The following is a 24319-nucleotide window of genomic DNA, read 5'->3' on the forward strand; positions in this document are numbered from 1 at the left end:
CAACTCCAACTTTTTAAGTGAACCAAATGCAATGATTCACATTTCTGTTACTTTTACATCTGCGTGTGTGTGTGTGTGTGTGTGTGTGTGTAAATACTAATGTAAAGCCTCACAGTAAATTCAAATAAAGGTTTCAACACAAAAGCCACAATATCAAATAACTTTTCTTGTTTTATTAAGTTTTACAAAGTAATCTGCATTTGTTACAAATTTTGATGTATTAGTACTTTTTAAAAGCTAAAATTATTCTAAATCTATTAAATGCTTAGGAAATTTTTCTTTTACAAATGACAATTAAGGATTAGAATCTAGAATTCTATATATATAACACAGAATTCTACATATGTTATACATATATATAGAATTATATATAATTCAAATTATATTCAATTAAGTAAAAAAATATATTGGGTTGGCCAAGAAGTTCCCTCTGGTTTTTCTGTTAAATGTTATGGAAAAACCTGAACAAACTTTTTGGCCAACCCAATGTAATTCAAATATATGGACAAAGGAAACTGCCTGTGTCATAAGGATATGTTATATTGCCTTCAAGGAATACTGCCTTCAAGGAATAGGACACTCTGCAAGACAGAAAAGATTTTAAATCAAGTACATAGTATACCTCATAACTTTTTTAAAAGTTACTTATTTTATAAATCAGACTTCTCTATCACAATTTCAAAGTACCGCTAGCAAAAAGGAATCCCTGACTCCATAATTTCATCAATTTGATGTAAACAAAGTTCCTCAAAGGACATCTAGCCCATTCTATCCTAAAACAATGTGTATTTTCTTTCTTGAAACTTGATTTTCAGCAGGCTTAATAAATACAATGTAAACTAACCAAGTTAACACTGAGCATAAATTAGAAAGATCATACTTTTCTCAAGATGCCCAAAGCACATTAAAACAATTTTTTAAATCTTAAACTAATAGAGTTAACTCAAAAAATCAATTTGCTACAAACTTCCATATTAACACTTTTTGGTAATTGTCTAAGGCCCACTAATACATGCAAGGGCTTTCATGTTTGACATATTTGTCCTGTCTTTCTATGATATACTGCTCCTGAAAGTACATTAAGCCTCATTAAGCATATATATCTATTCACCCCACTTTGTATCAAGACTTAAGTTTGGGGCTTCCCTGGTGGCGCAGTGGCTGAGAATCCGCCTGCCGATGCAGGGGACACGGTTCGTGCCCTGGTCTGGGAAGATCCCGCGTGCCTCGAGGCGGCTGAGCCTTCGTGTCCGGAGCCTTCGTGTCCGGAGCCTGTGCTCCGCAACGGGAGAGGCCACAACAGTGAGAGGCCCGCGTAACACACACACACACACAAAAAAGACTGAAGTTTGAAACATAAAATGACTGGTCAAAAAGCTGAAACATTAAAAGTTAGGAAATAATGCCCAGAAAATGAGGTGGTATAATATATCTTAAAGTACATACTTTATTATACACAAATAGGCAAGCCAGGCTCCACCAAATGAATCATTTTGATAGCATTTTTAAAACACATACTTTTAAAAACTAAATGATGGAATCAGTATGCCAATGCTTATTTAGCCAGACTCTGATCCACAACAGATCTTAAAAGTGGCACTCTTTTGACCAATCCATATACACCTTTGGCCTCTCTTCCCCAATTTGATGCTGTAGGTCAGGGAAAAAAGACCTAAGCTGAACATTTTCTCTTTGAAAAACAGAGGTTAAGGGATCAATATACAAAGCAATTTGTCTGTTTTTGCTAATGCAAAAGGTCTCTTTACCCTTGCTTTTCTGCAACAGACCTCAGAGACAGACAACGAAAATGTTATGATCCCATTAACTTGTGCCTGACAGTGAAGGTGGAGACAAATTTATACAGCCTATGTTATGAATCCTATCGGACCATCTGAAACAATGCTTAATTTTAATTCTAAAAATTATACTAGTTTACATAAAGTATTATAAGGCATTAAATGTAATTAAGGCATGTTCTTACATGTGACACAGCAACAACTTATCACACAGTATGTAAGGAAATATTTCTGAATTAATGCTAATCTGTACATGTACAACACTTTTCATCAAAGAACAACAAAAGTGCTTTCAAATATCAGAGGCAAATATAGTCACTTAAAAAACAGAAGCAGAGGCAGCATTCTTTAAGAGACAAAGATAACTTTTAGGTCCTGACAAAATCCAGTGTTCTAGTGACCAAATGGCAAATTCCCAACAGTAACACATTAATTTGGGGGCTTAAAAATAATAATATATCTCAGCTTCTATTACAGACATTATACATTTCTTTCCCCTTTCTGTTCTACTTATGTTTTCATAGCGTATGTACTAAATGTGGGGTTTTTTTTAAGTTTTGAAATGAAATTTTAAGTCCTATCAAATAATTTTAGGATCAGACTTTTCTACAACTAAATATTTTGATGGTTAGTAATAAATTTTCTTCAGTTGCAGACATCCAATGCTATCATTATTCTGCTTAATGAATTTACTATTAATAACCTCAAACCAAAAACAATTCCTTAAAAAATAAAATTTGAACATAACCAGTCCTGAATAAGAAAAAATGCATTTTCCAGGAACTTCTGAGACACATATTTAAATTCATTTCTGCTTTACGCATTGATAAAACAGATATACAGATTTACTGCTTTCAGTATCAACTAGCAGCTGTAGGGAATTTTTTTTTTTTTTTTTTTTTGCGGTATGCGGGCCTCTCACTGTTGTGGCCTCTCCCGTTGCGGAGCGCAGGCCCCGGACGCTCAGGCCCAGCGGCCACGCCTCACGGGCTTAGCCGTTCCGCGGCATGTGGGATCTTCCCGGACCAGGGCACGAACCCGTGTCTCCTGCATCGGCAGGCGGACTCTCAACCACTCCGCCACCAGGGAAGCCCAGCTGTAGGGATTTTATACTCAATCCATTTGTAAATGGCTCCAAAAAACAAACAAACAAAAAAAGGTGAAAAACAAAGCATCTTCAATCTCCCTAAATTCTGCCTTTGAAGTGGTTATTTAATATAACTGATTCACCCACCACATTCCAGATACACATGTGATCGCTAACACTGTAACTGAACTAACTGCTATGTTTTGTGTTGAGGAGCAGGTAACTGAGAATATTGACTATAAAGCTTATGGTCATCTTGTGGGCCAAAGGGTATTCCTTTAGTTGGAGCAATTTCATTTTCCATTTCTCTCTGCTGTGATGGGGGTGTGACTCCTGAATGCAAATGTGAAGAATCCACTGTTGAATGGTGACTAACATCCACTTTAGCTAAAATTTCATAATATAGCAAATAAAATACTGGCGTTATTATGCCTACTATCAACATTATCACTACAGCTGTCCACCACCCTATTCCCCAGTCTGCTCCATAATAAGGATCTTTACGTTGAACGTTTTTGTTATCAGGTTCAAAACGTACTTGTTGTGCTGTCAAGGCAGACACTACCTCATTAAGGTTCTCTCTTTTGGTATCTGTACATTTTACTATTTGTTCTATGTCTCGGTCTACTTCTTTTAAAAAGCTACCAGCTGACTCACTGGAAGAAAGAGAATCATTAGCTGACAAAACTTGCTGTTGTTCTGAAAGGTATTGAACAGATGAAGGACGTGAAGTCTGTCTTCCTTTTGGAGGATAAAGTGTTTCAGTCAATGAACTAAACTTTTTTACTGGAATTTTGATAGACCTAAGGGCAAAAAAGTCTTGATCACTGATGAGATTGTTAACCCTCTTGATATCTGCTACCTGTAAAGAAAAAAAAAAAAAAAAAAAGCAAAATTCAACTAAATTCTAAATCAAAATAGAAGTAGTAATATTCATTCATCCCAGTTACTTTTGGAGGGAAAATGAGCTTAATTATTAGAAGTAGTAAGTTATCACATCCAGAGGGGATTTTATATTATTTGTGGGTAACAGTTCTATACCATTCTTGATCTACCAGTCTTAAGAAATCACCAATTACATTCTATAATCACCCACATATTATCAATATTAACACTAATCCTAGCTATTTAAGTAGATTCTAGGATCTTTTGGTATTTCTCTTTCTATATCATGTGCAAATATCATACCTCTGCCACTTGTAAACAATTTGTGAAGGAAGGATTACAGGTACTTATGTTCTTTCTTCTAATGTGGCGATTAAGAGTATAGCCAAATGTCAACTTACCCAACTGAAAGTACCATATTTTATCAAAACCAAGATGCAATCCACTCTAAGATGTGCCATTATTTTATGTATCATTAAGGTAAAAAAAAACCCCACCAAATATTGAAGATGCCACCATTATAACTTCAAAGATGTTAAAATGTATAAAAAAATACACCTTAGAATTGATAAAATATGATGATTTGTCTCCTTCACTTGTCTCCTGAAGCCATTTTTCCCCAAACCTCTTGGTGTAAATGCATTATTCAACTATCCCCCAGATCAGCCATTTTTATAAGCTTTCCTTATATATTTTATATAGTCCTCGACCTGTCTACATGTTCTCTCCACCTGCCATTGTGAGTAAGGGGAGCAGGAGAGTGTTTCTCAGGTTACCAATTACTATGCCAGGCTCTCCAACTGCCTTTAAGTTATTAATCCATCATTTCCATCAATGCTGTAAACCAAGCAATGATCATTTATCAACTGATGGATATCAGAGAGGTAAAGTGAGTCTAGGATAAAACTTAGATTTCTGGCTTGGCCAAGTCGATGGATAATGATGTCACTCACTGAGATTATGGAACACTGTAGAGGGATAAAAGAGAATGAACGCAGATTTCACACATGTTGACTTTGAGGTGCTTGAAATGTGCCAAGTGGAAGATGTCCAAAGGCAGTTATAAATGTATGCCTGAAATTCAGAAGAATGATTTCAGCTATAGATTTATGGATTACCAGCAAAAATGGTAACTGAAGTCACAAGAGTAGATTCACTAGAAAAAGTCTAGGAGAAAAAGGTAACATAGGAAAGATCCCTGAGGAATGCCAACATTTGAGGGGTATGCTGAGTTAAGAGAAATCCACAAAGGAGATTAAGAAACAGTGCCCAGGAAAGTACTATATGATGGTTAAAAGCACAGACTCTCTGGGTTTGAAGCATGGTCCTGACACTTTCTAGCTGTATGATTTGGGGCAAGTTGTTTAACCTGTCTGCAAATCAGTTTCACATATGTAAAATGACAGTAATAATACTACCTACCACATAGGGTTACTGTGAAGATTAATGTATTAAAATGTCCAAAGAACATCTACAGTAGTGACACACAGTATGTAAATGTTAGCTGTTATTAAATTTTAATAGTAGGAAAGTCAGAAACCTGCAGAATCCAGGTTGTCAAACAGGGTTTTTAGGAGGTAGTAGTGACCTGGATTAACTGCATATTACTGATGAAGAATGAGAGTTCTTATTGGAAAAATCAATTCCTTTGAAGTGTATGTGTGGGAGAAAAAGGGAGAGAGGACTGAACAGTAACTTGGAGATAAGAGTGTAATGTTAAAGGGTGCTTTGTCATTTTACTACCTTGAGACTCTTTTAAGGCAAATGAAGATTCACTGACAAACCCCAAAGCCTGATCCTATTCTCTTTAAATGCTCTTTTGCCTGGTATTGTATATTCTAATAACTACTCAATAATCTTTCTGAACCAGGATAAGGTTTAGCATCTACCTAGGTTATCTCTCTAAATATCCCTATAATATTTTCTCTGTTATGCTACCTTCCTTGGTTACATTTAGGATTCCAAATGTAACCTTGACCTTTTGTTCCTCTTATCACTGTTTTATAACAGGCATATTTTTAATAATTCCTAAGGCTGAATATTTATAAGTGGAATATAGCACTAATTACCATATTTTTAAATGATAAATCCTTTTGTAAGGTTAATCTTTTTTTTTGCTAGTTGAGCTCTGTCAAAAGGGAGCTCTGCTTAACTCCCTATCTCTGCTATATCAATTTTCCCGTTATTGTGGCCAACACCATCTTTTCCCTAATGTTCAGCTAACTGCCTTTCATCACTCTTCATTTTAATTAAGTAAACAGTGGATACACCCTGTGATTTCCCCCTCAGTACATTTTCTATTGGCTTCTTCTCTTCTTTACTATAAATATTTTAGCCTAAGCCCTAATCATATTCATTGGATCATCTTCCAGTAACTTCTTTCTTGGATTCCCTCTAATTCACCAGCAGGTCCCCCACCCCCCAATTCTGCAGCACTCGTTAAAATTTTACAATGATGTTCTCTTACTATATATCAAACTTTCCCTCAGTTATCTTAAAGCACTTCATCCTAGTCTGTGTCACTCATTTCTGAAACAGCTATTAAACTTCCTGTTGTCCGCCTTATTTCCTTCTTGAAATCTCCACATCACTGTCATGCCTGAAATACTTTCTCCTTTTCACTTCATTGGAAATATGACCTATTTTTAATCATTCAGATGGCACTTCAAATTTCTCTTTTTCTAAGAAAATATTCTATGCACATTAAAAGAAAACTAATGTCTTTCTCTAATAAAGCTGCTGGACCACACTCTCCTCTTGGATCTTCACCTTGATATTTTCAGTCTTGCCCCTAATTTTAAAGTCTTGATTACTTTCCATTATCATCCTTCTAAAGCACATTCTATAATTTATTTCTCAGTGGTCTTATTTCTCTACAGAACACATTAACAATTTTACTTGCATTAAAGAATGAAATCAGATATTTTCTGATTTAACAATAAATAATGATGCCATACATGAACAAGTCGCAAAAAAAAACCCAAACCCAGCTTTTCTTACCTCATCAAGAAATGCATTTCAATAAAATATTTATTAAACATTTAAATTAAAATTTATAATATTTGTTTTGATCAGTTGTGAATAATTGCAATAATTATTCAGGAAAAATAATACACAGAACCTCATGGTCATCAGAGACTTTAAAATTAAATTTAAGTATATATATATAAATTTATCAATATATGTATGTGTTTCTATTGCAGAGAACTATGACAGGTAATCAATAAAAGGTTTTCAAGATAAAAATATTTTATACTATGAAAGATTTTTGGGGGGATGAAAATATTAATCAAGGAGAAAAAATTTTTAAATATATGAAAATTTTTAAAATATAAAATTTCATGCTACTAAAAAAAGAGCTCATATATATATATTTTAAATGAATAATTTTAGGTAGCAAATCCTGGTGGTATCTAGGATTCCATGCATATATTTAAAGAGTATTCTAATAGTCTTATTTTCAAATATCAATATTGACAACATTCTGGAAATTAAATCCTTTATAACTACTTTAAGTCAGGATGTATTTAACATGTTCACTTTATGGCCTCTCCCGTTGCGGAGCACAGGCTCTGGACGCGCAGGCTCAGCGGGCATGGCTCACAGGCCCAGGCGCTCCGCGGCATGTGGGATCTTCCCGGACCGGGGCACGAACCCGTGTCCCCTGCATCGGCAGGCGGACCCTCAACCACTGCGCCACCAGGGAAGCCCTAACATGTTCACTTTAAAAGGTGCAAGGAGGTACACAGTATATACATTTCAAAGTTCTTTTGGGAGCATGAGAATAAAAAGTTTGAAAACGAAAGATATCAACAGTTTCCATATCAATGTGTTTACATGAAAACAGATTCCATGCTATGGATACAAGATGGACATGACACAGACATTAAATGGATTTAAACAGAGTTTAATACCTAGTAAAATAAAAAATATACTTTTCACCTATAAATCCCACTTTTGAGAATCTATTTCACAGAAATATGGTACCAGTTGTGATGATATTCACTGCACAATGCAAAACATGGAGAAAATCCTATCAATGAGTAAGAGAACAACTTAATAATTATGGTACATCCATACTATGCAACATCATATAGCTACATAAAATAATGAGTTAGATCTATAAGGCTATATCCATGACATACTAAGAAATGAAAAAGTCAAAGGCAACTTGCAGAGTAATAGGTATAATATAACCAATTTTTAAAACACAAAAATCACTACACACATTTATATCTCCCCCCCAAAAAGGGTATGGAAAGAAATACACCAACGTGTGTTATCTCAGGGAATTGGGGCAGGAAAAACCTTCCCTTACATATTTCTACATTCCCTTACAACTTAAATAAGGAGAAAAATAAACACATTTGAGTGTTTTTCAATCTGAAAATAGAATCATGATTTAGAAATAAACAGAAATTCAAGTATTCACTTAAAAATTTAAAAAGTTAACATCCACCACCATGATACTGATTTCTGTGAAAAGACAAAAAAGTGGGTGGGGGGGAATACAAGATAAAAGGGCACAGAATTTATTTCAATTTTGTGCCATGAAAAAATAATTTATTTGGGGCTGCATTATGCAAAATCAAATTAAAACTTACCGTACAACAGTATTGAAGGGCTATTGCATTTAAAGTGTCTCCTTCCTGTATATCTTTTGTTAATACTATAATGTCATCAAGTCTATCTTTTGATGTACTTCTTCGGATTTTTTCTTTTCCTCTGGATCGAAGCTCATACACTTCAGCATCCTCCTCCAACATATCATTGTCTGTACAATTTCCAAATGCATGTACTTGACCACTTGAATGAACTCCTGGAAGAGGAAAACTACGATTCTGATGCCTCCCTGCCATAATGTCAAAATCTGGTAGGAAAAGAAGGCAGAGAAAACTTTGGAATGTGGCTGATCCATTTGACTAATTTACATGAATCTTATATTCAGGACACTTTATCTTTTGTTTTTTAAAGAATGGTTTTAGGTTCAAGTTTTATAGTTGTTGAAGTACCGTGAACGTATTTGGCAATGGAGACAATGGGATGGGAGGAAGAAATAATCCATTCTTATAGACCATATATCACAAAACATGGTGATGATTATTACATTTTAACAAGGGCAAATTGCTATATTTTTTTAGGTCAAAAAATTAAGTTTCCCCATTCTGAGTATGTGAAGAAAATTACAGAAATAATTTTGTATTATGTCTTTAAAACGTGTGATCATATATACAATTTACAGATTTGATAGAATCAAAGTATATGTTTTATATGTACACACACAACACTTTTATGAACCCCAAACTTTCTGAGTTGTTCTGCATTTTAAGTTCCATGGGATTGAACTGTCTTTTGAACTCCCTACCCACTTCCCTGGATCACGATGATTTCAGTTTTTTTTTTTTTTTTTTTTGCGGTGCGCGGTCCTCCCACTGCTGTGGCCTCTCCCGTTGCGGAGCACAGGTTCCGGACGCGCAGGCCCGGCGGCCATGGCTCACAGGCCCAGCTGCTCCGCGGCATGTGGGATCTTCCCGGACCAGGGCACGAACCTGTGTCCCCTGCATCGGTAGGCGGATTCTCAACCACTGCGCCACCAGGGAAGCCCTGATTTCAGTATTTTTATTTAGTATAGTATGTGCCTTCTATACAGGTCATAATTTTGCTCTCAACCAGGGACTTTTCTTCCCTGGCAGCTTTTCACCAAACTTTAACTTAACCAAAGTCTTCATGAAACTCAACTTATGGTCTATAAAGACTGTGAACAGATTATAAGTTCTACAATTCTACTTCAGAAAAGACATCGTAAGACTGACTGAGATAAGAGGTGACCTAAGTGTACTCACTCTCAACTCACCTTCATCAAGTTAATCTATCCTCATTAAAAAAGAACAATAAGCGGGAGAAGTTCTCCGATGGGAAGGGCACTGGGTGCTACATGTTCTGAATGGATGACTTTGATGTGGGGACGCCACGATGCATGGCAACGCTGCCGGTGTCATCAACCACTCCTGTGAGCCCAGCTGCTTCTCTCGTCACCCACATGGAGGGCCAGAAGCCCATCATCATCTTCACATATCCTGCACTGCACCCTGCATGGTGAGGACCTCACCTATGACTACAAGTGCACCACTGACGATGCCAGCAACAAGATGCCCTGCAACCATGGCGCCAAGTGCTGCTGAAGCTGTGGCTACCTGCCACAGCCCCTGCTGCCAGCTTGCCCCTAGCCTGGGGACTCCCTCATCCCTCCCAGAGCATCTCAACCCACCCTCATGTTCAGGGTGGATGTGGGCATGCAGGTGGTAAGGGCCCTGCCTCCACCCTTCCAGCCTGCCCACCCAGCAATCACCCCCTTCCTGCCCTGGGGGCCCAGAACAGATACTGTACAAAGGTTTCTAACTCCCTTCTTATCTATATTAAGAGGGTAGGATCCCAGGTGGAAACCAGATCCCCGCCCCCATAAAGTCTGTCAATGTTAAAAACAAAAAACAATACAAGAACATAAAAAACTATTACCACATTCAGTTTTAGCTTCATATTAATTGTTCATATAAGAAAGGATAGATTATTCTCAATTATTGTGAAAGATGGAGAGTAGAGAGGTAGTAAGAGGAATTTGGGGAGATAAAATACTTAAGGCTTAATTGATGTGGCTCAGATATGAAGAGAAGAAATTAGTTAAGGATCACACCAAGACTTCTTCTTTGCATCCCTGAGTTAATGGTGGTGCCATTCTCTAAGATCTGGAACACTGGAAAAAGAGCTTGGTGGGGGCGGGGGGCTTGGTAACTTTGACTGTAAATTCCTTTAAGACAACCAAAAAGAATGTCAAGTAGTCAAATGGGCTATGTAGTCAAATTCAGAAAGGTCTGGGTGATATAATTTCATGACTCACCTGCACATAGGTGGAAACTGAAGCTGTGTAGATGAGATTACAGAGAGAAAGAGAGAGACAGAGAGAGGGAGAGAGAGAGAGAGGGAGGGAAGAAGAGAGAGCGCGCGCTCACACGCAGAATAAGAGGGTCCAAGACTGACCCTTGAAGAACTGCTACATTTAGTATCTAGACGAAGGAAAATCAGACTGCAAGGACGAAAAGAAGTGTTCAGAGGAGGAGGAAACCAAGAAAATGTTGTGCCGTAAAAGCCAAGACTAAATGATGTATCAAAGGCAGTTGTGAACACTATGGACAAGTATCAGGTGAAAAGAAAAAAATTGAAAAAGACCTACTCCAAAAGTCAATTTGTAATATACATGACAATAGATTACATACTCTCTATGTCGGGACATACTTTAAAATTCTGGGAACTATTTCATATCATTGAATAGAACCCTTGAAAACCAGTTTCTGACTCTGCTCTATGGCAACACTGTAATGCTTCAAAAACTCAAAGGTTTCTATTCAGATAACATAAATAACTAATAGCTATATATTAAGTCGATTATTTCACCTGTTCCCCCAAGAGCTTCATTATTTATTATCATGAACTGGAATTCCTAACTCAACAGTTACCAAACTAAAGAAAGCTACCACATTGTACATCTTAAAAGCAGTTTTAAAGTCATACCTATTCCTTCAAGGAATTCAAACAAGTGACAACTCTAACAAGCTTAAAGGTTAAACTTGTTTTAATACCATAATAAATTAAGGATGCTTTATTTTTATTCTGAAAGAGTAGAGTATCTCACCTTCATCTAAAACAGATAATAATTTCCACTTATTTTACAGTCTTTCCTGTCTTTAATGTACGGAATGTCTGTGAACCCTGCGGATTCCTAGGCAAAATTTTATACATATTTACATTTTTCTGGGGATATTTATTGTTTTCAAATTCTCAAAAAGTTTAAAAAGTTATGAACCACTTAATATACAGCAATTTACCCATGGCTATACTGACTCAGTTATGCTGCCCTTTAGACGTTGTCCCCCTGATAATTTGGTCTTAGAACCCCAAACCGGCTTAGTACAGCTGAAATTCACTGAGCAATGCCCCAAAGCCATTTTAGATACTTATATCAATGTCTCTCCATGATATATTGCTATATAATATTTAAAGACTAGAACATCATCTGTTTCACGATCTCTTCACTCCGCTTTGAATGAAACGCAGGCAGTAGAATACCACAAACTGTGGAGTCTGTTTCTGAATAATCAAGAATTGGTTGTGTCCCTAATTGACATGAAAAGGTAGACTCTGGCCCAGGCATATAATTATCTGAGCCAAGTATATAGAGATTAGAAAGTACACAGTATTCAAGTCATCTGGTTCAATTCTCTTCACCTGTCATAATTCTCTTAGGGCAGGAAAAAAAGCACGAATACCCCCTCCTTAAGAAAACTGAAACAAACCTGCATGCTACATAGATGACAAAAGTAACACAATGGATACCGTGTTGAAGCACTCATCAGCTCACTTTCTGACTGAAAATGATTTCCCAAACGCCTCTGTGCTGCATAAATTCTGCTGGGTGTTTCGCTTTGACATTCCTTAAGCAGAGAGCAATAAAAGGGCCACAGGTGGGCACTGGAACAGTATCACAGGGACTGTACCTGCCAGGGCCAATTCAGTTTCTAAAAACTTAACTTCCCTCCTCCTCCTCCTTTCCACACGTCTTGTTTTTTCTTTCCCTGTTACCCCCTGCGAGAATTAAATCTCAGATCTCTATCTTACACCATCACACTTGGACGATGTGGACGAGATGCTGTCAACGAATATTCAACAAAGACACGAAATTGTGGGGAAAATGTAGTGTGTCTAGGTGGGAAATGCGCTGCTCCGGGATTGGGGCAAGTAGGAGTCCTTCCTCTGAGCCTCAGTTTCCCCGACAGTGTAACAAGGGGCTTTGGTGGAGCTGGTCTCGAAGGTCTCCCCTGCCTCGAAGTCTCTTCCACGCGGGCTGAGGTCCAAGCCCCAACCAGGCGCCTCGCCACATCTGCGGCCTCGAGGTCCGCGCCGCCTCCAGAGAGGGTGCAGCTGGGGCCCAACCCCACCGGCCGGGACCCGGCCACCCCCGACCTCTCACCGCCATCTTTACCTGTCCCGTTAGCAGGCGGGACTCAACGAGGAGACGGCTACCAGGTCCGCCGCCGCCGCCGCCGCCGCCGCCGGGGCTGCCGACCAGGGCCAGTTCATGGCCGAACCTCCGTTTTTGGCTGCCCCTGTCGACCGTCACCGCCGCAGCCAACGTCTCGGCCTTTCGTGCCGTGCGCCGCCGCCACGTCCGCAAACCTGCCGTGCGTCATCGCGTCAAGTGGGCGGAGGTGGGAAGGGACCTGGAGGAGGCGGAGGCCGGGGCGCGAGGCCGTGCCTAGAACCTGGGGCTTCCCAACCACAGGCCTACGCGGGCGCGCAGGCGCAGAGATTCAGCCTCAGCCCAGGAGTAGGGTCCGGTTCCAGACCCGCCCCTGACTCCTCCCCTTAGGCCCCGCCCCTTCATCCCGAGTACGTAATAGATCCAGGGCCAAGGCCCGGGGCTAACCCGGTGGCCCGGGGCGACCTTCCGGCTGCGCCATTGTCCTTAGTTCGCACAGCTCTGGCAAAGGCTGGCTAGAAAACACTGAGGGGGAGGTGCCGGGGATTTGTCGGCGGCTGTTGTGCATTTCCTCTTGCTCTGCATCTGGAGGTTTCTGTGTGATGGTGAAGTACTCCCTAAAGCATAATATCGACATCCATGTTTTAGATTGTTCTGTGCGTCTAACTCTTCCTGCTGAATCCTCCAGACTACTGCAGAAAAGACAATATGCTGGAGAAAAAACCCTTGGGCGGCGGGAGACAGTTGTTTCAGCCTTTGTGTTTTTAGGTGAGGAGAGTGAGCCACCTAGAGTTAGGCCCCGGGAAGTAATTGCCCTCGAGCCCTGGTTGCAGGCTTTCTATTCTCAATGAGACAAGGCTGTCTACAAGTTATAACTGAACTTATTTTGTTTTGAAAATTAACTGAAAGTCTACCAAGTCAGTTTTGGAGTCAATAAGATGTTAGTTTGTAAAATGACAAATTCATGACCTCATGTATGATTCTTCTCAGAAATTTACTGAATGAGTATGATAATGTGTTTGAATTTATGTAAATGAGTGTAAAGCGTTTTAACGATGTGCCTAACGTCTCCCAGGGTTGACGTTAGACTTTGCACTTTGACGACCGTGCTGTCTTATAACAATATACATTTTAGACCCAAACAGGCAGGGTGCAGGGTGCAGGGCACTTCTTTTCAGAATGTCTGAATACTTATGCATCATGAAACCTTTGAAGCTTTGTTTTAAATTATTCTCAAAGAGTATGTTTTTTGTTTTCTCGGAGGTGCCTCAGTAAAGATTAGGAATTCTGCATTGCAATATTTTTCTTTTATTTGAGGGGATAGGCACTGCGCTCCACAATCTGCAAAAAGAACTGGAAGAGAAGAAGACTTAAAAAAAATTTTTTTTTAAAGTTTGTCGGAGCTGTTCTGTATGCTGTTGCCCTTGTGACACCCCTGTCCATAATCATTTATCACTGAGACATTTTCTCATCGGTAAACAAAGGATATATTCCCTACTTGATGTGTAGGGCTCAAGCTGCTCAGCCTTCATGAATGTTAATGTGAATACAACCTTCTTTCTGCATATAGGTTACTTTTCTTATTTTAATGTCAATAGGCAGTGGAATCCATGTGAAAGCCCAAGAGATAGAATTTCAAGCACTTCTACAGGACTGCTACCTGTTTCCTTTATATAAATACTTTCTCAATGACATGTGCATGCTCTTGAACCATTATTTATATTTGACAAAGGTGCAGTTATTGAGCTTTTTACAAAAAGACAGTAATAGAATTATATCTTATTATTAGAATATACAAAGGAAGCAGTTAGCCATGAATTTTGGCCAAGTTCCAAAAAGCTGGCCAGAAGGAACAAGTACTTTGTCCTTGAGAAAAAGGATGTCCCTAGTGCTGAGCAAGGCCACAAGGATTTTCAGTTTTTCTAGATCTCATCTGACACAGTTTTTATTAAAAGGCTGTAGATGAAAGAATATGTAGTTTCTATGAATGTGTATTTCTGACATTAAACATTTAGGTTTTGTGGTTTGCCCCAGAATAAAAATTGTATTTTAATAAGAGTGTAAAGTGATGCAACCAGTTAGGAGTGTTACTTGGAAATGTGAAACTTAAAAATGCAATTGACTGAACTAGTACATTGCAAAGTAATTACCTTGGATTCACTTACAGATAAATATGTGTAAGATTTAACAGATAGGTTCAAGAATGTTTACTACAGTAATAGCCAAAAATCTGAAAATATTCTAAATGTTCATCAATAACACACTGGAAACTTCTGGTACATTTAAATAATGCAATATTATGCCTTTGCTCAAAACAATGAAGTTGTTTTTCTTATTTTCTTATTGATTTATTTATTCATTTACCTAACACATTTTTTCTGGAGAAAAAGTATTTGTGAGACCTTTGTTCTAGGCATTGGGGGTACAATGCTTAAAAAGACAAAGTTTCCTTATTCATGGAGCTTCCATGATTAGGTACATGGAAAGGTCTCCAAAATGTATTTTAAAGAGAAAAAAGTAAGCTGCCACATAGGGGGTATGTTATTCTTTTGTAATAAAATTTTAAATGCACAGCCCTCATCGCCCCCCTCACACACACATTCATATATCTATATAGGAAAATGCATTTAATTTTTCTTTCTAGAAAATTACTAAAGGAATTTTTAACAGTGGTTGAAAGCACTAGATGTGGCAGGAAACTTTGCCTTTTCTTTTTAGACCTCTCTACATAGACTGTGCTTTTATTATTATTTAAAAATATTAAGACTGAACACATATTATTGATGAATAACTGCACTTGTTTTATCCACAGTTAACCAATAGTCAACCATGCACCCCTTAATCATTCCTGAGTCTCTTTGTACTTTGTATTCAAGTAGTGAGTGTCTGTAAAAAAGAACCAGATGAAATCTGGTTCTTGGAAATCAAAAAAATGAAAGAGTAATGGAACATTTAATTCTTTTTATATTTCTTCTTTATTTCCCTCTGCCAGATTTCTTTCATCCTTGCTTCTTAACTCTTTGCTCCTTCTTGTATCCTTTTATCAGCCGTTCCTTCTCATTCTACTTTCTAGAAGCAAAAGACTGTAGTACACCAAGAAAATACTTAAATGAATTTAAAACTGGATTATGAGATGAAACCTAAAAAAAATCCTCATCTCTGATCTTCAAACTATATATAGAAAAAATTATTGTGTCTCTTCTCCAAAAGTCTTGAAAAAAACAAACAAACCAGACTGCATGATTCAGATTATGTTCTGCTAGAGATAAACCAGATGAGCTCCCTAGTTGCTGTTCACCCTGTGATTTTAAAGCATAGCGATTATTATAATCACAGCTCTGACATAATGTGGATAAAAGAAGAGTCAAGCATACTTCAGGAATTCAGAGTTACTTATAAATGCAATTATAAATGCATTTATATATGCAAATATAAATGCTTATAAATGCAAATAAATGTCAGGGATATTAACTGTGACTTGAATGACTTCAAAAGTGTCTATCTAAAAAAAAAAAAAAAAAAGTGTCTATCTGTACAGACATTATTAGATGAAAAATAGACTCAAAATACTATTCTTAAATTCTTTAGTTAGGTAGTTGTTACACATAGAAAGCAATAGTTATATATGTTTACAATTAAGTAGACTATAGTGGTTTTTCTTAATAAATTTATTTATTTTTGGCTGCGTTGGGTCTTCGTTGCTGCACACTGGCCTTCTCTAATTGCGGTGAGCCGGGTCTACTCTTTGTTGCAGTGCACGGGCTTCTCATTGTGGTGGCTTCTCTTGTTGCGGAGCACAGGCTCTAGGCATGCGGACGTCAGTAGTTGTGGCTCGCGGGCTCTAGAACGCAGGCTCAGTAGTTGTGGCACACGGGCTTAGTTGCTCTGCGGCATGTGGGATCTTCCTGGACCAGGGCTCAAACCCATGTCCCCTGCAATGGCAGGCAGATTCTTAACCACTGCACCACCAGGGAAGTCCCAAGTAGACTGTAATTTGAAATGCCTTGTTTCCTGTGAGCTCTACAATTACTGTGGCCACATAAGCAAATTCGGGCAGGTGAATGCCCTAGAATCTATAACCTGCTTGTTGTTTTGCCTACTCCTCCAACGACCTATGATGGTCAGACAGAATTAATTGAGTGAGTCCACTTCACCAAAGGAAAACATGAGAGATGACCCAGTCAATGGAACTGGGTAGACTGTAATTTGAAATGCCTTGTTTCCTATGAGCTCTACAATTACTGTGGCCACATAAGCAAATTCGGGCAGGTGAATGCCCTAGAATCTAACATGCTTGTTGTTTTGCCTACTCCTCCAACGACCTATGATGGTCAGACAGAATTAATTGAGTGAGTCCACTTCACCAAAGGAAAACATGAGAGATGACCCAGTCAATGGAACTGGGTGAGGGCATCTGGAATTGGAGGGCAAGTCAAAATAAAGTCCAGAGAGTGGATATCCAGTTAGATTTCTTAGGTATTTAGTAATGTGTTCATGGAGTCAGGAAGATCAGGAGGTGGGGAAGCATAAAGAAAAAAATGAAGACATACATGGAAAGTTCTCCAAAATGAAGACACAAAAGTGTTTTCTTGTTCTAGTCTAGGTCTTTCCAGATAGTTAGAGACCACTCCTGTGACAGTCCTTAGCTTAACCAACAGTATTTGAAAAGACAAGATAGAAATTCAAAGCAAAGCTTCCATGCCCATATAAAGAATCATAGAACAGCAAGGTGCATATACCTAATGAGAAGGTAGTGCCCATCTGACAAAATATAGACAGAAATTACATCTATTCATTTGACAAATATTAACTAAGCACCTACTGGGTTTCAAGCTCTGTTTTAAGTACTGGGCATCTGTAGTAAACAGTCAGGTCCAAATCCTTGTTTTCATGGAGCTGAGTTTCTTGTGGTGGAAGAGAGATAAAATAAATAAATGAAACATTAGTATGTTAGATAGTGATAATTTAATGGAGGAAAATTAAGTAGGGAAGGAGGTTGCCGTAGTTTGTTGTTTTTATTGAAGTATAGTTGATTTACAATGTTATGCCAATCTCTGCTGTACAGCAAAGTGACTCAGTTATATACATATAGACAATCTTTTTTGCAGTGTTTTGTGTAGTGGGAGTTGCTTTTGCAATTGGGTAGGTAAGGAAAGGCCTGATTGAAAAAGTGATAGACACAGGCCTGAAGAGAGTCAGTTTGTGAGCCATGTTGGCACATGGAAGGAGAGCTTGCCAGGCAGAAGGAACAACAAAGTGCCAGGTCTAGAGGAATTGTGCAGTGTATTGGAGGGACAGCAAGAAGGCCGGAGTGGCTGGAGTGGATTGCACAAGGTCAGAGAGCAACAGGACATGAGGTTAGAGGGAGACAAATCGGATAGGACATTGTAGGCCATTCCCAGGACTTGGGCTTTTACTCCCAGCAAGATGGGAAACCGTGGGAGGGTTTGAAGCAGAGGAGGACATTATCTACCTTTCAAATGGATCATTTAGGAGAGCCAGGATAGAAGCAGGTAGATCAGTTAGGAGGCTATTGCAGTAACTGGAGCAGGAAAGAGGTTGACGTGAATCAGAGAGAACATAATATATCAGATTGATTTGGATTAAAAATACTTGGTTTAAAAATATTTTTTCAAAGCACGCAAATTCATGAGGTTGCTCCATTTTTGTTTTTAAGATATTTTTCACTGGTTCCTTCTTGTATACCTTCATTAGCGAGTCTCTTTTCCCTGTTAATACTAAATAAGCCAGATTTACCACTGTAGCAATTGTTGCATCTAAGTTTCCCTTCTCCCTTCTCACCATGTTTTCTTTTATTTATAGTTAAGGTTGAGCTGATTTTTTTCCTCTTTTCTCCAAGCTTTAATCCTATCGGGCTTCTAAATCCTTTCAGAATTATCTGAAGCAAAGAATGCCTGCTGACTTCAAAGAGGGTTTCACACTTGGATTTACCAGCTGGGGCATATAACGAGAGCAGTGGAACCTTCCTTCCTTTCCACAGAATAGTGTGTTTGGCAATGGTATATGTTGACCAGTGAACAGTCTGTTAAGAAGAAACACACTGAAACTCATTTTTTTTTGATCTGTTATTTTGAAAAGGACTTATTTTCCTTTCTAATATTCTAAATCTAATCTGTTATTTTATAGGAGAATCAATTTGTATTAATAGAAACTTGATTTACTTCCCTTTTACTACCTTGCCTTTAAGGTTACACTATAGATTTGGTTATCTATAGCATAACATAATATAAATGAATAATTTGTTTATAAAGATTTCTAAATCTTATTGCTTCACTACAGCAGTCCTCAAAAGAAAATACCTTGTGTATTACTCTTGGCTTTGTGAAAGACAATTTATATAGATTTTATAATTAATGCTGATGCAAAAGAAGGGATTAGCTTGAGAAAGCCTGCTCCGCGGCATGTGCGATCCTCCCGGACCGGGGCACGAACCCGTGTCCCCTGCATCGGCAGGCGGACTCTCAACCACTGCGCCACCAGGGAAGCCCAAGAATGATTCTTTGTATAAAAATATTATGGTTGCTCATAAAACAAAAGCCATTAAAACCATTACATAATCTAGTCTGGTAAAATAGATATGCTAGCTGTTCTGCTTTATTTGGTTTTAGCAACTGGATGGGATAGAGTTTGGTGGTGAGTGTGATGTGAATACACGAAAGGGTTTATAATAAATCTTTTTTCTTCCTGCCTTGTCCTACCTTCCATGAGCCATATTCACCTTTCTCTAAATATCTGTCCTTTCCCCATTAAAATTCCAATTTCATAATAATTGAAAGTGGGGACTACTATTGCTGGTTGGGTGTGTGTAATGAGAGCACCTAAAGACACTGCTAGTAGACTGGAAAATTTCAACAAGGAGATTATGATAAGAATGGTAACATCCACTTCTTGCAACATTTGTGAAGTTAAGGCAGTCTTATGCAAAACTGACATTTCAATAGCTATGCCAGCTTTTGACAAAGTGTGGTCTGCCAAACTTGTCTAAGTGTGGTCTTGTCAATCCACAAGACTCCTTCATAGAGTCCTCAAGGTCAAAACTATTTTTACAATAATTCTAAGAAGTTATTTGCCTTGCTCACTGTGGTATCATTTGTACTTGCGTGAATGAATCAAGGCTGTGGCATCAAACTATTTTAGTAGTCATTATATTGCCCACTGCTACATACTCATTTTTTATTTTTAATTTTATTTATTTATTCATTTATTTGGCCATGCCGCACAGCTTGCAGGATCTTAGTTCCCCAACCAGGGATCAAACCTGGGCCTGCAGCAGTGAAAGGGCCAAGTCCTAACCACTGGACTGCTAGGGAATTCCCCACACTCATTTTTTAAAAAAAACAAAAAACCTTTACTTGAGAATGTTCCTTAATTATTAAATTTCTACCCTTGACTACTTAGTTTTATTATTATTCTTTCTGATGAAATGGTAAAGCTGCATAAAGTTCTTCTACTACATATCAAAGTACAGTGGTTGTTTGGAAGAAAAGCCCTTGAGTTGAGTTGGAAGCTGAACAAGCCATTTTTATCATTGGACACAAATTTAATAGAATGACTGATAGAAAAACTATGGTCAATAAGACTTGTATATGTGGTGGACATTTTCTTGAAAATGGACAGAGTAAGCCAGTTACTTCAAGGAAAACAAGACAGCGTTTGCTACCATTGATAAAATTCAAGCTTTATCTCAAACAAAAATTAGATTTTAGAAAACTTATTGCCTCTATAAGTTTGGTAGCTTCCCGAAACTGAAAGAACTTTGTGATGAAATTGGTGGTGATATTATAATAACATGGTTTTTCAAATATCATATTATGAAAAGTATCAACACTTAAAAAGTGTTCATAACTCAGTATACCTAATATTTTCCAAATGTACAGTGTTAACAAAATCATGCACAGATAAAAGATGCATTTAAAGTATAAGGCCAAGGGGGACTTCCCTGGTATCTGAGATTCTGCACTCCCAACGCAGGGGCCCCGGGTTCCATCCCTGATCAGGAAACTAGATCCTGCGTGCCACAGCTAAGACCTGGTACAGCCAAATAAATAAATAAATATTTTTAAAAAATAATAAAGTAGGGCTTCCCTGGTGGCACAGTGGTTGAGAATCCGCCTGCCAATGCAGGGGACATGGGTTCGAGCCCTGGTCTGGGAAGATCCCACATGACACGGAGCAACTGGGCCTGTGAGCCACAATTACTGAGCCTGCGCGTCTGGAGCCTGTGCTCTGCAACAAGAGAGGAGTGATAGTGAGAGGCCCGCGCACAGTGATGAAGAGTGGCCCCTGCTTGCCACAACTAGACAAAGCCCTCGCACAGAAACAAAGACCCAACACAGCCAAAAATAAATAAATAAATATATATTTTTAAAACAATAATAAAGTATAAAACCAAGGGATTTTAATGTGAGTAAATAAAAAATGTTTATTGATATGATTTCACATGCCACATTGCAGTTAACCTTTAAGAAACTATCATTTGGGGGCTTCCCTGGTGGCGCAGTGGTTAAGAATCCGCCTGCCAATGCAGGGAACACGGGTTTGAGCCCTGGTGCGGGAAGATCCCACATGCTGTGGAGCAGCTAAGCCCGTGTGCCACAACTACTGAGCCTGCGCTCTAGAGCCCGCGAGCCACAACTACTGAGCCTGTGAGCCACAACTACTGAAGCCCGTGCGCCTAGAGCCCATGCTCCGCAACAAGAGAAGCCACCGCAATGAGAAGCCCAAGCACCGCAACAAAGAGTAACCCCCACTCGCCACAACTAGAGAAAAGCCTGCGCGCAGCAACGAAGATAACGCAGCCAAAGATAAATACATTTTAAAAAAAAATTTAAAAAAAGAAAAAAAAAAGAAACTATCACTTACTGAGACTTGATATAGTTATCAAAGACAAATGTCTCTAATTATCTGAAAAACTTGCTAAAATTCTTTTTTCCTATCTTAACTAAATATATATGAGAAGCTGGATTTTCTTCATATACTTCCACCAAAACAATATATAACAACAGACTGAATGCAGAGCAAACAGAAGAATCCACCTGTCATTAGCGCTAATAAATACCTTTAGCAAAGTTGTGGGATGCAAGATCAATGCATAAAAATCACTAGTATTTCTATACACTGCAATGAACAATCTGAAAGAAAATTTAGAAAATAATTCAATTTATTATAGTACTGAAAAGAATAAACACTTAGGAATATATTTAACCAAGAAGGTGCAAGACTTGTGCACAAAAAACTACAAAACAATGCCGAAAAAATTAAAACAACATCAATAAATGGAAAGACATCCTGTATTCGTGGATTGGAAGACTTATGATTGTTAAGATGGAAATACTCCCCAAAAGTGATCTACAATTTCAATGCAATCCCTATGAAAATCCCAATGGACTTAGAAATGTTAAAGCTAATCCTAAAATTCATAATGAATGGCAAGGGATTCCAAACAGTCAAAACACTCTTAACAAAAAAAAAAGCAGAGCTTCCCTGGTGGCGCAATGGTTGAGAGTCCACGTGCCGGCTCGAACACGGGTTCGAGCCCTGGTCTGGGAAGATCCCACGTGCGGCGGAGCAACTGGGCCCATGAGCCACAACTACTGAGCCTACGCGTCTGGAGCCTGTGCTCCACAACGAGAGCCCGCGATAGTGAGAGGCCCGCGCACCGTGATGAAGAAAGAGTGGCCCCCACTTGCCACAACTAGAGAAAGTCCTCGCACAGAACCGAAGACCCAACACAGCCAAAAATAAATAAATAAAAAAGAATGGGCCCATCTTAAAAAAAAAAGCATAGTTGGAGGACTCATGTTTCCCAATTTCAAAACTTACCACAAAGCTAAACCAATCAATACAGAGTTGTATTGGCATAAGGATAGACATAGAGAATATATTCAATGGAATAAAACTGAGTTCAGAAATAAACCTATACATCTATAGGCAATTGATTTCTTCTTTTTTTCTCTTTTATTGATTTTTAAAAATTATTTTTAACTTTTTAAAAACTTTTAAAATTGGGTTAGAGCTGATATACAATATTATATAAGTTCATGCATTGCATTTAGTTGTCATGCCTCTTGAGTTTCTTTTAATTTAGAAGAGTTCCCCAGCTCTCCTCCCCCATCTCAGTTACTTTATCTTACACAACTTTGATATTTTTGAGAAAACTAGTCTGCAGTTGTTTTGTAGCTGTACCTCAATTTGGATTTTTTTTTGGGGGGGGTACACGGGCCTCTCACTGTTGTGGCCTCTCCTGTTGCGGAGCACAGGCTCCAGACGCACAGGCTCAGCGGCCATGGCTCACGGGCCCAGCTGCTCAGCGGCATGTGGGATCTTCCCGGACCGGGGCACAAACCCGTGTTCCCTGCATTGGCAGGCGGACTCTCAACCACTGCACCACCAAGGAAGCCCTCAATTTGGATTTGTTTGATTGTTTTCTCATGATTAGATTCAAGTTAAATTTGGGGGGACAAGAATCCTACATGGGTGATGTTGGGTACTTCTCAATGCATCATATCAAAAGACACACAATGTGTAGATTTGCCTCCCTATTGGGGACCAGGCACTTTTCTAAGTACTTAACACACTTAATTTTAAAACAATTTATGTTGTAGGTATTTCTTTTATTTCTTATGTGTTCCAGTACTTTGTAAGGATGCTGAGAGATTGTGTCTTGTCTAAGGTCAGCTAGCTAGTAAATAGTATAGAGCAGAGTTCTGAGCTCAGTTGTTCTAGAATCTGCAAAATTAACCACTAACTAACATTGTAAAGCGACTGATAACTAATTTTGTGATTTTTATCTTTTACCTACAGGGTATATAAGTGGAATCCAGGAGATTGATCTTTAGGCTTGTCGTGAGAACTCCTTTGGAGAGAGCTGTCATTGTGCTGTGCATTCCACTTCTGCCACCCCCAGGCAAGAGTGGTAGAGAGTCAGAGAATTGCTTAGAGAACTTGACATTAGTTTGAGGGACAGATAGACTGGTACCTGACTCATCCTAAAAAAGTGAAAAGGTGAGTTTGACGCTGCTCTGAGTCAGAGTGATGGCAAGGGAAAGGTGTGGTGTTCTGAGGGTCAGTTGTGGACATGAGAGAGAGTCTAAATCATTTAAAGATAACCACACTCGAGAGATATATCTGGAAGAATGAAGCGACCCCTACCAAGAGGATCTGTGACAGACTGTGAGAAGGCAGGGGCTGAAAGGTTAATTAGAAGTGGCCTGCCCAGGGAAACATAGCCCTCCCGTGTCGGAGATCCCCATAGATGAGACTCTTCGAAGAACTCATTTAGGATTTAGGAAAGAACGTTTCTTTACCTCTATATATCTCTTTCCCTTCTTTCCAACCCTGAAGGACCCATAAAAGAGCACAGTAAAATGAATAAGTTTAAAAGTTGGGAGGAATCGAGAAAAAGAATGACCATGCCCTCTATCTCCATTGTAGGCTTTATCACCTGGATCAGACTCAAGCAAGAACAGACTGACTCTCAAAGCGTAAATGGGAAGGAGG

General features: G+C 38.7%; 1 protein-coding gene and 1 long non-coding RNA gene across 2 annotated transcripts; one reads left to right on the plus strand and one right to left on the minus strand.

Moving 5' to 3' along the window:
* Positions 1-1422: 1422 nt before the first annotated feature.
* Positions 1423-13179, minus strand: LYSMD3 (LysM domain containing 3). Its single transcript, XM_059063471.2, has 3 exons — positions 12803-13179; positions 8373-8638; positions 1423-3745 (listed from the first exon to the last, which is right to left on the minus strand). The coding sequence occupies exons 2-3, from the start codon at positions 8625-8627 to the stop codon at positions 3080-3082; spliced, it is 921 nt and encodes a 306-aa protein (XP_058919454.1). The 5' UTR covers positions 8628-8638; positions 12803-13179; the 3' UTR covers positions 1423-3079.
* On the plus strand, positions 13154-24319 carry LOC136794027 (uncharacterized). The gene is made up of 3 exons (XR_010840191.1): positions 13154-13567; positions 23624-23824; positions 24254-24319. It is a non-coding gene; the product is annotated as an uncharacterized lncRNA (long non-coding RNA).

The sequence above is a fragment of the Kogia breviceps genome, chromosome 4 (assembly GCF_026419965.1).
Source record: "Kogia breviceps isolate mKogBre1 chromosome 4, mKogBre1 haplotype 1, whole genome shotgun sequence".
NCBI lineage: Eukaryota > Metazoa > Chordata > Mammalia > Artiodactyla > Physeteridae > Kogia > Kogia breviceps.

Bases quoted from the DNA above. Each gene is read 5' to 3' on its own strand.
- LYSMD3 (XM_059063471.2), bottom strand. From the start codon at position 8,627: ATGGCAGGGAGGCATCAGAATCGTAGTTTTCCTCTTCCAGGAGTTCAT. The intron at 3,746-8,372 runs GTAAGTTTTAAT...TTTTCTTTACAG, and splicing joins CCCTTCAATACTGTTGTACG to GTAGCAGATATCAAGAGGGT.